General features: G+C 40.7%; 1 protein-coding gene and 1 long non-coding RNA gene across 2 annotated transcripts in view; one reads left to right on the top strand and one right to left on the bottom strand.

The window, feature by feature from the left end:
• The window catches only part of mdy (diacylglycerol O-acyltransferase), a 139,199-nt gene that overhangs the window by 58,118 nt on the left and 67,259 nt on the right, over nt 1-13,822 (bottom strand). The window contains exons 3-4 of the mRNA XM_053790278.1: nt 1,739-1,867; nt 1,231-1,325 (exon numbers count right to left, since the gene is read on the bottom strand). Of these exons, the coding sequence (XP_053646253.1) occupies nt 1,231-1,325; nt 1,739-1,867 (224 nt within the window). The remainder of the gene's footprint in view (nt 1-1,230; nt 1,326-1,738; nt 1,868-13,822) is intronic.
• LOC128698175 (uncharacterized) lies at nt 1,747-4,060 on the top strand. Its single transcript, XR_008408432.2, has 2 exons — nt 1,747-1,884; nt 3,876-4,060. It is a non-coding gene; the product is annotated as an uncharacterized lncRNA (long non-coding RNA).

Here is a 13,822-nt window from a genome sequence, read left to right as displayed (position 1 = left end):
CTTAAAACACATGGACCTACACTATCATGAGGGAGGATCAAAAAGTCTTTGCTACCATTAATATTTCTTTAAAAAATACAGTACATATAGCCAAACTGAATATTGTTCATTGGTTACTTCTTGACAATCACCAAGCCTATGCCTTCTGCGTAGTTTTGTCAGCAGATTGCACAGCTGTTGTCACATTTGTGTCTAAATACTGTCCTCTTGGAAACTACCTCAGAGGCCCAAACAGATGGAAATCACTTGGGGTAAAGATAGGGGCTGTAACTATTTTTGTCAGGAAAAGTAATGGATGCAATGATTTTTTGATCTGCTGTGTGTTATGGATTGGAGAAAATAGCAGTTATCTTTAAATATACAGATAAAGATATAAATTTCTGGAAGCTGCTTCTATTCAAGTTGACAGATCAACTTGCAACTTTTGATCTACTTTGTGCTGAAGATGATTATATCAAAGCCTCTACTAAAAAGGTGACCTAGGTAAGTAACCCACAACTGTAATCACACCCTCACTGTTTTTTTGCCAGTAAATGATATGCTTTTATATAGCTATATTCTGTGGAAATGAAAAAGCTATTAGTATTATAGCAAGATGCTGTCTTCAATAGATGCTCTAAATAGGCCTGTTTATTTGGCAATGTGTCAAATGTCAATACCCTAACCTGAATGCAGGTACTGTATTAGTAACTTATTAAATGACAATCTCTTGGTAACCATATTAGAGCACGAGCATCCAGCAGGCCAATTTGGGCATGTTGGGGTGAGTAGATTTTTTATATCTTAATCAGGGGAACCATTAAATCCATGAGATCAAACAGCACCTGGGAACTGGGAAGCATTCAGGTAGGATCCAAGGAAAGGAAGTCCCATTTCTTGGATCGAGAAATCCTCACCAGCATCAGGGTACTATGCCTCTTCTAAGAAGAGTATGTGAAGAAAGTGGTTTTAGAAATTTGATGTGCTATTGGAGTGTCAGCAAGGTAACATTCAAACAGATTCAGAGAAACAGGATAGCCAAACTTTATTCCTGAAGGTTGGAAGTGCAGTGCCCATAATCTGAAGGAGGGGTGGTGATGTTACAGTTCTGAGGGTCATTTAAATTGTGATGTCTGTGAACTCTGGCAAGACAGCATCTGAATGGGTGATGAATTTTCCTTTTTTGAGTTATCCTACCCTGGGAGATGGCCAGTGTGATGATGATAAAAAAAAAAAAAGGTATCAAGTTACCCAAGAGGAACAAAGGAGTGTGGTAGTAGAAATCTGTCTCATGCTCATGTTTCATCCACAACAGCCATGACAATGGGTTGATGCGAACACCATATCTGTGTAAGATCACTGCTGTAATACAAATAGCAAAATAACAATGCTTGGATTTTCATAATGCTGCATTTTAATAAGATTAGCAATACAAACTATTCTATTTTCATATCTTTCATTATAACTATGCATCTACAGTACACTATAAAAATAATAATGTTGGTAGAATTACTGACAATATGTAAAGTAAAAGGACACAAATACAGCTAATGTGACATTTTATTGTGGCAACATTTTGCTCCTTTTACTTCACACTATAAAAATGTTTAAAAAATTTCTATGTAGCAGCTGTTGCCAATTAATTTGTTAAAAATTTATTTAGAGTACATAGTCCTTAAAAAATAAAATAATTAAAACAATTAGTTGAAGGTTACATGGCATATTATAATCTACTTTCAAGTAAAATAGATTTCCTCACTTTAAAACATTTTCGAGGAAGAGCCGGATGCCCCCCAGCATGAGGACAAGGAGACCCAAGTTAACAAAACCTTCATAGCTGTTGAATCCTGATGACCAAGAAAGAAGGGAGTCTCTTGGCTTGTGTATCCTGTAGAAGTTTATAAGGTATAGTATTACAGTGGAGTATGTACTTACATTTTTCATTGACACATGTAGAATACAGTATTTAATTTCCACAAGTGAAATTTATTTGTACGAATTATTAAAATATTCTACAAAATATGACAAAACAGCCATGCACTCATATTTACACGACTTATCACATTTTGCAGTGCCTACATGACTCCACTAAAGTGTACTCATTGTGAGGCTAGCTCAAGAATTAATCAATCAGCTCTTAGATTTCTACTGAATATCAGAATATATTTTACTGAAATATCTCAATTCACCATAATGTGAAAACTGATAAGTGAAAGATGTACAAAATTGCTATCAGTTACCTCCTAGCGCACAGCTCAATATTTGATATCCATGTAGAATAATTTAATTATATACAAAGGTGAACATACACATGAGCATTATATTCCAGAGTTTGGCACCACAGGCATCAATAGTCTTAAAATATACCTTAACAGAATAGGGTGTGTTCATGTGTGATAAGTGAGCAGTTCACTGGGATGGATCCCGACAGTTGCACACCACTTCCTGGAAGGAATCCAATAATATAATTAAGCCCCCAGATCATCACATCAGGTGAAGATGGGCAGATGGAAGAAATGTCTTGCTCGGAGGTGCACATGTAGTAGTGCTTCCCTAATTTTGTGTGTGCCCAGCATCGAGAACTGAAGTCCCTGGTTTGTCAGTATTTGTGCAGCTGTGCGATATAGTTTCAGACAGCAGATACCAGCTGGTTTATTAGCATGGGCATTATGTGGAGAATAAAATCCTTGTCATATAAATATCTATATTAAATTTAATGATGTTTATGTATAATATTGCATATGTCATTTGTGTATCATGCCCATGGTCATACTACTCAGTACGTAGTACTATTGCCAAGTAATAATTACTGCTTACACAATTCACCTTTTTCAACAATTTGGCATTACAGTCCATCTTTATCCAGGTAACTTTTTTTCTAACTGAAACAACCAGTATTGCATGTCCATGCCCTATGCTTATATACATGTATATATTTAGGCTCTATGAGTGGATATTACAATGGGCATGTATTGGAAGGCTGTAGGAAAGAACCCTTCAGTGAGCAAGTCCCCTGATAATATAACCGGTGAGGGTGGAAACTTTGGGCGTGTTTCCTTACACCTGTTGTTCCTGTTCACCCATCAGTAAAATGGGTACCTGGGTTAGTCGACTGGTGTGGGTCACATCCTGGGACAAAATTGACCTAATTGCCTGAAATGCTCTACATAACAAGGGGCTTTCTATATACATGTAGTAGTATAGTATGTCATTGATGTCAGCAGGCCTGTATACCTTGTACATGTACTTGTAGAAATCAAGATATTAAGTTCTGTCTGCTGCCTGTTTATATTTACCACTAAATATAAACAGGCAGATGAAACTTAGCGAGCTTTTGACTCAAAAGAGCATCCTGGCAGTAGGCCAGGATGAAGTTTATTAGTAACTCTAAAGATCTTAAATAGGATTTAATAATGTGCAATCCCTAATAAAATATGCATAATTAACATTACTGGCACACTGCTAATAATGGTGATATTTACAGAGCACTTTGACCATGTAGGTCACTCAGTACTCTTAGTGTGAGGGAAAAGTAGGTGTAAGTGGGGTTAAGGTTGTTCGGGCAACCAGGAACCATTAGCGAGTTACGTTGCGCGCGCACTCACCCCCCCCCTCTCTGGCGGGCTGGGGCAAAACTAGTTCCTGGTGTCCGATTTGTTAGTTTCTACTCTTGGTAATATTGACCTTACCTGGTGTGGACTGAAGTTTGGAGAGTCACTTCGCCTCCACTCTTCTCCTAATCAGGTAGGGTGATCTACCAGGAGTATTACTGTTTGTTCTTTTCTAGTGTTTGCTGGTTACCAGTAATGATTTTGGCATTTATCATTCTTTTTCTTTCTTAAATGTTATATTATCATGACTATGGGTAACCAGTTTTATTTTCTCTTATTTGTCAGCTCTGTTCCTGGCGTGGTCTTCCAGGATAGACGCCAGATAAAGGGGCAAGACGTGTGTTAATAATACTTATTAACATTATTCTACTACTACCGGCCCTTACCTATTCTACTTGTGCTCCATCCAAGTGGTAGGAGATTCCAGAACATCGGATTACCATCTGCCCAGGATAACCTACATAAATAACATCAGAGGAACTATCCAGGGCCATACCTACTCCTACCCAACTACAAGAACTGAAGGCCAATTTTTTTTATTATATTTAAATTTTAAGTAAAATTCTCAAAAATCATTTTTCTTGTTTTTCCTAAATCATTTCTTTATTTATTTATTTTTCCATTAATTTCTTTTGTTCAGTTGGAAGGCGTTCCACTGACACTTAGTATTATTATATAAACAAATAAAGATCAAATTAAATAATAAAAGCCAAGAATAAGAATAAAATGTTCAACACAAATAAATGCTATCACACCAAGTTAAAATAACTAACATCAGTTTAACCCATTCAATCATTAATGTGTAAAAGACTTAAAAGTTCCAAGATCCACACAGGCTGCCTTGTACGTACTTATAAAACCATGATGAAGGCAGGAAGACCTAAGGAGTGGGCAAGCTGTTAAAATGTGTTGCAGAGTCAGCTGCATGCCATGAGCTATAAAGATGGAAACGGTATTTACAAGATGTATGAACTCAGTCCTCAGTCAAGACTTATCAAAGTTGCTATTGGTGTGAAGGAGGGCTGAATACCCATGTTCTGCCAAACCCTGCATAACTTGCTCCCAGTCTGCAGGGGCTACTGGACCTGCCATTTTCCAAGGACATCTGTAGATATGGCCAATGAAGTTGCTGTAGAACAAAAGTTCTACTGTGGAGTGGGCTCATTACAGCAGCCTTTGCTTAGCATCCACAAGTTCATTTCCTGGGACACCAACATCACTCTACATACTTTGCCATGCGTGGAGACTCAATATCCACTCCTGGATCTTTAGGACCACAGGGTGGACAGAAGTATAATGGGCTAGGGCAGACAGGCAAATCTATTTAGCAACAGGTACACATGCATAATTATCATACAGTGTAAATTATCTAGGAAAACCCCCCAAAAAAACAGTGACTTATTTCCACTGGGGTCCTTGTAATATCTTATTTAAACCTTAAAAGTTAAATCGGGTAACTCAACTGTGAAAATCAGCTACAATAAAAGGAGATATACTAGGAATAAAGTTAGCAGTAACAGCCTGGTTGATCAGGCCATGATCCACTAAGGCAGAGCTGTGCAATGAACACAAAAGACTCCTGGTAGCTGTGAGCACTTAGCATTCTCAGCAGTGATCACAGCAAAGCCAACACCACCCATACTCTTTGAAGCATGAACCAAATTATGCTAAAAACCATTAGCCAAGGTCACCATTGGTGCTCAACACTTTGGTATGCTCATCCAGAGAGGGCAGGGAGAGAAGTCAGTCTGTGACTGCAGACACTGAGGTCACAATCCAGGTTAGGGGCCTGCATCCGAAAGTCAAACAGCATAAGTAGCCTCATACAGCAAGCATAGAGCTTCTCCCCCTCCTTGCAAAGATCATAGCACAAGCCAGGTTGCCTGAAGTAAATACGTCAAACCAGAAATAGGTAATGTGGGATGAGCTTACAAAGGAGATCCAGGAAAAGCTTGCTAGACTCAACATAAAGGCTCTCAACAGGGAAGGTATGGAATACACTTGTGAAAAGCAATATCCCAAGATGATGAACAGGGTTCAGCAAATATAGCAAGAAAGAACTGGCTGAGATCAGGCAGCCATATCCTAGTCTAGAATGTCACAAGGCTGTATACAGATACAACACTATCCATCAATCAGTCCCAGCAGGTATGGTGGCAGAGCACCATACGACATTCTTATGCCCACACATTTACTTAGAGTTCATTCACACAAAAGTCGAATGTCATGTGATAATCAAACGATCATTCCCCAAAATGTCACTTGCTGATCATAGGGAAGGACTACACCATATAGTGATATACACATGTATCTTTGAAGAGTTTCGAGAGCTTTTCTACTCTCTGAGCCCGGCCATGGACCAGGCTCGTCTGGTGCTTGGAAAGCAGGTTGGCTAACCAAGGACTCTGTAAAATGAGTGAAAGACCAAAGCTATTATAAGCAGCCCACTCCGTGATGTCCACTGCCACCTGTCACGGTGACAGGCCACCCCAGGAGCAGATGTCGTGCAAGAACATCTATATACATAGAGGCCTAGACATAGGGATAACACTAGCCACACCATCCATAGCCATAATAAATCATGTGATGCCCAAAATACTTCCCTGCTGGATCCCCCTCTTCCTGGAGAGGATTTCAGGGATCAATGCCCCCACAGCCTGGTCTGTGATAAAGTCTCATGGTGGATCAGGGCCTGATCAACCAGACTGTTACTGTTGGCTGCATGCATGCCGACGTACAAACCACATCATGGCTGGTCAGGTACTGACTTTAGGTGCCTGTCCAGCACCTTGAAGACAGCCAAGGGTCGCAAGTGCTGTCACCAATCATTGCAACACTAACAAATCCATCGAATCCTCTACCTTTCCTACAGTTCTCAAAATAGCAAGGGTCACCCCGATCCATAAAGGAGACCAAACAGGCTTGAATAGCTATAGGCCAATATCCAACTTACACCCTCTCTAAAATCTTCGAAAAATTAATTCATAAGCGAATCTATTCCTACTTCATCTCCCATAACATACTCAACCTCTGTCAGTTTGGGTTCAGGCCTAATAAAAATACGAATGATGCTATTATACACATGCTAGAACAAATCTACATTGCGCTAGAGAAAAAAAAGAAGTCCCACTGGGGATCTTCATTGATTTACGTAAAGAATTTGATACAGTTGACCATGATTTGCTCCATATAAAATTATCACACTATGGTACAAGAGGGCACTCCCTCAACTATCTAAAGTCATACCTCAGCAACAGAAGCCAATATGTGTACACAAATGGAGCAAACTTCTGCACACCCAATTACAGTTGGTGTCCCACAGGGTAGTGTCCTAGGCCCTCTTCTCTTTCTCGTTTACATAAATGACCTACCAAATGCATCGCAACTACTCAAACCCACACTATTTGCAGATGACACTACATACGTCTTCTCTCACCCAAACCCAGTCATTCTAGCCAATACTGTAAATACCGAATTACAGAAAATATCCACCTGGATGATCAACAAACTTACTCTCAACATTGACAAAACCTACTTCATTCAGTTTGGTAACAGAGCTACAGATGTCCCTCTTAACATAGTGATAAATGGATCACCTATCACAAAACTCAGAGGGAAAATTCTTAGGAATCCACCTTAATAATACTCAAATTTCAAACACATGTATAACAAATTTCCCAAAAAATTTCCAAGACCGTAGGCATACTATCGAAGATACGGTACTATGTTCCACAGCCAGCCCTCCTGGCCCTATATCACTCACTCATTTACCCCTATCTCACCTATGGAATTTGTGCATAGGGCTCAACAACAATAAACCATCTCAGACCATTAATTACCCAACAAAAGGCTGCATTCAGAATGATAAATTCCCACTACAGGCAGCACACTCCACCAATATTCAAAACTCTAAACCTACTCGCCATACAAAACATCCATACTTATTATTGTACTTACTACATACATAGAACACTAAACTCTGATATAAACCCTCCCCTCAAACATCTCCTTGCCAACCTCAACAGAACACATGGCCATAACACAAGGCACAGATCACTCTTTGATGTTCCTCGTGTCCATCTCACACTATGCAAAAACTCAATGCGCATAAAAGGCCCTAAAATCCGGAATTCATTACCTGTGAATATAAAAGAAACACACTGTTTATAAATTCAAGTCTTCTTAAAAATCACTTACTCACCCTCAACTAAATAAATACTGAATAACTGTATCTCATAAATGTGACCCAATCAAACTCTTATTTTTTAATAATACCTAACAGAATACTCCATTCTACTGAATGCACAGAAACATAGTAAATGACAATATGACCTGTCTTTGAAATACTCATTTGTGCTTAATTGTTATTTGTTCACAAGGAAGGAAAAAAAAACTGGCAGGAAATGGCAGAAATCGTACACCAAATCCAGTCATTCCTGGAGTGGAACCACAGTCGATGGCCTCCACTCCAAACCAACAGATACAGATACTAATGCCGGAAAAAAAATCCCCCCCCCCCAGTACCAACAATACCACCAGTCCGATAACATTCTTCTTTGCAAATATACAGGGTCTAAAGCCAGCAACAAACAACAAAATACCTTTCATCCGTGGACTGCTTGCAGAGGCAAAGGCAATGTTCGCGGCTTTCACTGAGACCCACATAAAGGATCACTTGGACAACGAAATATGCATCCCAGGTTACAACCTATACAGATGTTACAGAGTGAACAGGCAAAAGGGGGGGGGGTTGGCCTGTACATTGCAGAGTCACTTGTTTGCACAGAACTGCTAAATGCCTCAAATGATGTAGTGGAAGTTTTAGCAGTAAAGGTCGAGAACCAAAACCTAGTCATTGTGGTAGTCTACAAGCCTCTGGATGCAACATCCCAGCAATTCCAGGAACAGCTGTTAAAAATTGACCACTGTCTGGAAAATCTTCCAGCTCCTGCACCCAACATCTTGCTCCTGGGGGATTTCAACTTAAGGCACCTAAAATGGAGGAATATAGCAAATAATATTGTTGCAGTAATAACACCAGGAGGCAGCTCTGATGAAAACTCACACGAGCTTTTAAATCTCTGCACAAAATTCAATTTAAACCAGCAAATAATAGAGCCTACTAGACTGGAGAATACACTAGACCACATCTTCACTAACAATGATGATCTGATAAGAAATGTCACCATATCAAAAACAATATACTCAGATCACAACATAATTGAGGTTCAGACATGTATGCGTGGAGCCCCAGACCGACATAATGAGATTAGTCACGAGGGAGCATTCACCAAATTCAACTTCAATAACAAAAACAAAGTGGGACCAAGTAAACCAAGTCCTAACCGATATAAGCTGGGAAGATATACTAAGCAACACAGACCCCAACTTATGCCTAGAACAGATTAACTCGGTGGCACTCGATGTATGCACAAGGCTTATTCCTCTAAGAAAAAGGAGGAGTAGATGTAAAATAGAAAGAGACAGGCGCTCCCTTTACAGGCGACGGAAAAGAATAACAGAGCGGCTAAAAGAGGTCAATATATCTGAAATGCGTAGGGAGACACTGGTCAGAGAAATAGCAAGCATCGAACTTAAGCTACAAGAATCCTTTAGGAGTCAGGAATCGTGGGAAGAACTAAAAGCCATAAATGAAATCGAAAGAAACCCAAAGTATTTCTTCTCCTATGCCAAATCAAAATCGAGAACAACGTCCAGTATTGGGCCCCTACTTAAACAAGATGGGTCCTACACAGATGACAGCAAGGAAATGAGTGAGCTACTCAAGTCCCAATATGACTCAGTTTTTAGCAAGCCGCTAACCAGACAGAGTCGAAGATCAAAATGAATTTTTTATGAGAGCCACAAAATTTGATTAACACAAGCCTATCCGATGTTATCCTGACGCCAAATAACTTCGAACAGGCGATAAATGACATGCCCATGCACTCTGCCCCAGGGCCAGACTCATGGAACTCTGTGTTCATCAAGAACTGCAAGAAGCCCCTATCACGAGCCTTTTCCATCCTATGGAGAGGGAGCATGGACACGGGGGTCGTTCCACAGTTACTAAAAACAACAGACATAGCCCCACTCCACAAAGGGGGCAGTAAAGCAACAGCAAAGAACTACAGACCAATAGCACTAACATCCCATATCATAAAAATCTTTGAAAGGGTCCTAAGAAGCAAGATCACCACCCATCTAGAAACCCATCAGTTACACAACCCAGGGCAACATGGGTTTAGAACAGGTCGCTCCTGTCTGTCTCAATTATTGGATCACTACGACAAGGTCCTAAATGCACTAGAAGACAAAAAGAATGCAGATGTAATATATACAGACTTTGCAAAAGCCTTCGAAAAGTGTGACCATGGCGTAATAGCGCACAAAATGCGTGCTAAAGGAATAACAGGAAAAGTCGGTCGATGGATCTATAATTTCCTCACTAACAGAACACAGAGAGTAGTCGTCAACAGAGTAAAGTCCGAGGCAGCTACGGTGAAAAGCTCTGTTCCACAAGGCACAGTACTCGCTCCCATCTTGTTCCTCATCCTCATATCCGACATAGACAAGGATGTCAGCCACAGCACCGTGTCTTCCTTTGCAGATGACACCCGAATCTGCATGACAGTGTCTTCCATTGCAGACACTGCAAGGCTCCAGGCGGACATCAACCAAATCTTTTAGTGGGCTGCAGAAAACAATATGAAGTTCAACGATGAGAAATTTCAATTACTCAGATATGGTAAACATGAGGAAATTAAATCTTCATCAGAGTACAAAACAAATTCTGGCCACAAAATAGAGCGAAACACCAACGTCAAAGACCTGGGAGTAATTATGTCGGAGGATCTCACCTTCAAGGACCATAACATTGTATCAATCGCATCTGCTAGAAAAATGACAGGATGGATAATGAGAACCTTCAAAACTAGGGAGGCCAAGCCCATGATGACACTCTTCAGGTCACTTGTTCTATCTAGGCTGGAATATTGCTGCACACTAACAGCACCTTTCAAGGCAGGTGAAATTGCCGACCTAGAAAATGTACAGAGAACTTTCACGGCACGCATAACGGAGATAAAACACCTCAATTACTGGGAGCGCTTGAGGTTCCTAAACCTGTATTCCCTGGAACGCAGGAGGGAGATATATATGATTATATACACCTGGAAAATCCTAGAGGGATTAGTACCGAACTTGCACACGAAAATCACTCGCAACGAAAGCAAAAGACTTGGCAGATGATGCACCATCGCCCCAGTGAAAAGCAGGGGTGTCACTAGCACGTTAAGAGACCATACAATAAGTGTTAGGGGCCCAAGACTGTTCAACTGCCTCCCAGCACACATAAGGGGGATTACCAACAGACCCCTGGCAGTCTTCAAGCTGGCACTGGACAAGCACCTGAAGTCGGTACCTGACCAGCCGGGCTGTGGCTCGTACGTTGGTTTGCGTGCAGCCAGCAGTAACAGCCTGGTTGATCAGGCTCATCCACCAGGAGGCCTGGTCACAGACCGGGCCGCGGGGGCGTTGACCCCCGGAACTCTCTCCAGGTAACTTCTCCAGGTAACTTCTCCAGGTAATGTTTACCACTGAATATATCATTGCTTAGTTAATCTTAAGTTAATTTTAAGCCTGCCCATAATGCTCTGCATACAAGGGGCTTTGGCATGTTACACTTAACCACTGTATTTCCTTGTACTTTATGTATCATGTTCAAATTAATAATAAATAAAAAATAAATAAATCCCCCGTATGTATGCTGGGAGGCAGTTGAAATATCTTTCGCACCTGGCACTTATTGTGTTGTCTCTTATCGTGTTAGTGGTGCCCCTGCTTTTCATTGCGGGGATGTTGCATCATCTGCCAATCCTTTGCTTTCATACAGGGGAGTGATTTTCGTGTGTAAATTTGGCACTAATCCCTCTAGGATTTTCCAAGTGTATATAATCATGCATCTCTCCCGCCTGCATTCTACGGAGTACAGGTTGAGGAACTTCAAGCGATCCCAGTAATTGAGGTGTTTTCTCGCACTACTTGTGTGTGCTGTGAAGGTTCTCTGTACATTTTGTAGGTCAGCATTTTCACCTGCCTTGAAAGGTGCTGTTAGTGTGCAGTAATATGCCAGCCTAGATAGAACAAGCGACCTGAAGAGTCATCATGGGCTTGGCATTCCTAGTTCTGAAGGTTCTCATTACTCATCCTGTCATTTTTCTAGCAGATGGTCTTTGAAAGTGAGATCCTCTGACATTATCACTCCCTGGTCTTTTATATCAGTTTTTCGCTCTATTGTGTGGTTGGAATTTGTTTTATACTCCATATCGGAGTAATTAAATTAATCATCATTGAACTTCATATTGCTTTCTGCAGCCCATTTAAACATCTGGTTGATGCCCGCCTGGAGTTTTGCAGTGTCTTTATTGGAGGACACTCGTGCAAATTCAGGTGTCATCTGCAAAGGAAGACATAGCACTGTGGCTTACATCCCTGCCTATGTCAGATATGAGGATGAGGAACAGGATGAGAATGAGTACTGTGCCTTGTGGAACAGAGCTTTTCACAGTAGTCCCTCAGACTATTCTATTTACTACTGTGTTCCGTTTGTTAGGAAATTATAGATCCATCTATCAACTTTTCCTGTTATTCCTTTATCACGCATTTTGTGCGCTATTACACCATGGTCACACTTGTCAAAGGCTTTTGCAAAGTGTGTATGCTACATAAGCATTTTGTTCGTCTTCTAGAGCATCCAGGGCCTTATAGTGGTCCAGTAGCTGGGCTATGAGCGACCTGCTCTAAACTCATGTTACCCCGAGTTGTGTAACTGATGGGTATCTAGACGAGTGGCTATCTTGCTTTTTAGAACCCTTTCAAAGATTTTTGATATGGGATGTTAACACTATCGGTCTATAGGTCTTTGCTATTGCTTTACTGCCCTTTTATGAAGTGAGGCTATGTCTGTTGTTTTTAGCAGCTGTGGGAATACCCCTGTGTCCATGCTCCCTCTCCATAGGATGTTAAAAGCACCTGATAGGGGCTTCTTGCAGTTCTTGAACACGGAGTTCCACGAGTCTGGGCCTGGAGCAGAGTGCATGGGCATGTCATTTATTGCCTTTTCGAAGTCATTTGGCGTCAGGATAATATCAGATGATAGGTTTGAATTTACCAAATTCTGTCTCGCGCTTATAAAAAAATCATTTAGGTCTTCGACAAAGTCTGCTAGCGGCTCGCTAAAGACCGAGTCATACTGGGACTTGAGTAGCTCACTCATTTCCAGGAGTAATTTCAGAGTATCGGAGAAACCAGAAGAGACTGCCCCCCCCACAGTCCCAGAATAGAGATAAGAAAGAACGCCACACGTCCTGTTTATTCAGATTTTCTCTAGGCCCAAGACCACCAAGGTATAATAATAATAATAATAATAATAATAATAATAATAATAATAATAATAATAAATAGTTTATTTAGACGATACATAGTTGTACAAGGAATTATAGTAGTTGGGTGTACATGCCAAAAGCCCCTTGTATGCAGAGCATTATGGGCAGGTTTAAAATTAACTTAATCTTAACTAGGCTATGATAGATTCAGTGGTAAAAATTACAGTCAACAGTTTACAACTAAGTACAATTGAGTATTTTAAACAATGAAATTTGAACATTTCAATCTGTCAAAATTCTCCTGGATGTTACCTGCCAGCCGAACCATGAGGGCCATCATTGGCTGGAACTTTAAGAAGCCAAACTCCAAGTACATGGAGCTTCTAGTAACAAACACCACACAAGATGAACATTCAATATCCTTTCTGACAATCAGACAACTTGCAGACGCAGATCAGAGATTGGGCAGAAATTCGATGCTTCTCCTAAGTCCCGGCCTGGCTTTGGAATAGCTAGAGCCACAGACTGCCGTGATTTGTGGGGATGCACCCCACTTGTCCATACAAAATTACACATACAAATGCATACACATATATATAATAAAAACGCAAGAAAGGGAGACGGAAGGGAAGAAGAAAGAGCAGTCATGTCATAGTGGACCTCCACCCAAGGAGCCGTGGAGGGCTTAGCTAACAAGGCAGGTATCAATTCCTCCATCCCAAACACACAAGGACACAGAAGCAACCTTGTGTCCTCCGGCACAGACGACAGGTGCTAATTTTATAGAAGAAAACTGAAATACTGGCTTTAATGCGATAATCTATGAAATCCTTCTCTTAATAGCTT

The sequence above is a fragment of the Cherax quadricarinatus genome, chromosome 63 (assembly GCF_038502225.1).
Source record: "Cherax quadricarinatus isolate ZL_2023a chromosome 63, ASM3850222v1, whole genome shotgun sequence".
NCBI lineage: Eukaryota > Metazoa > Arthropoda > Malacostraca > Decapoda > Parastacidae > Cherax > Cherax quadricarinatus.
Note: the sequence above shows the minus strand (reverse complement) of the source record. Positions and strands in the feature narration are given on the sequence as shown.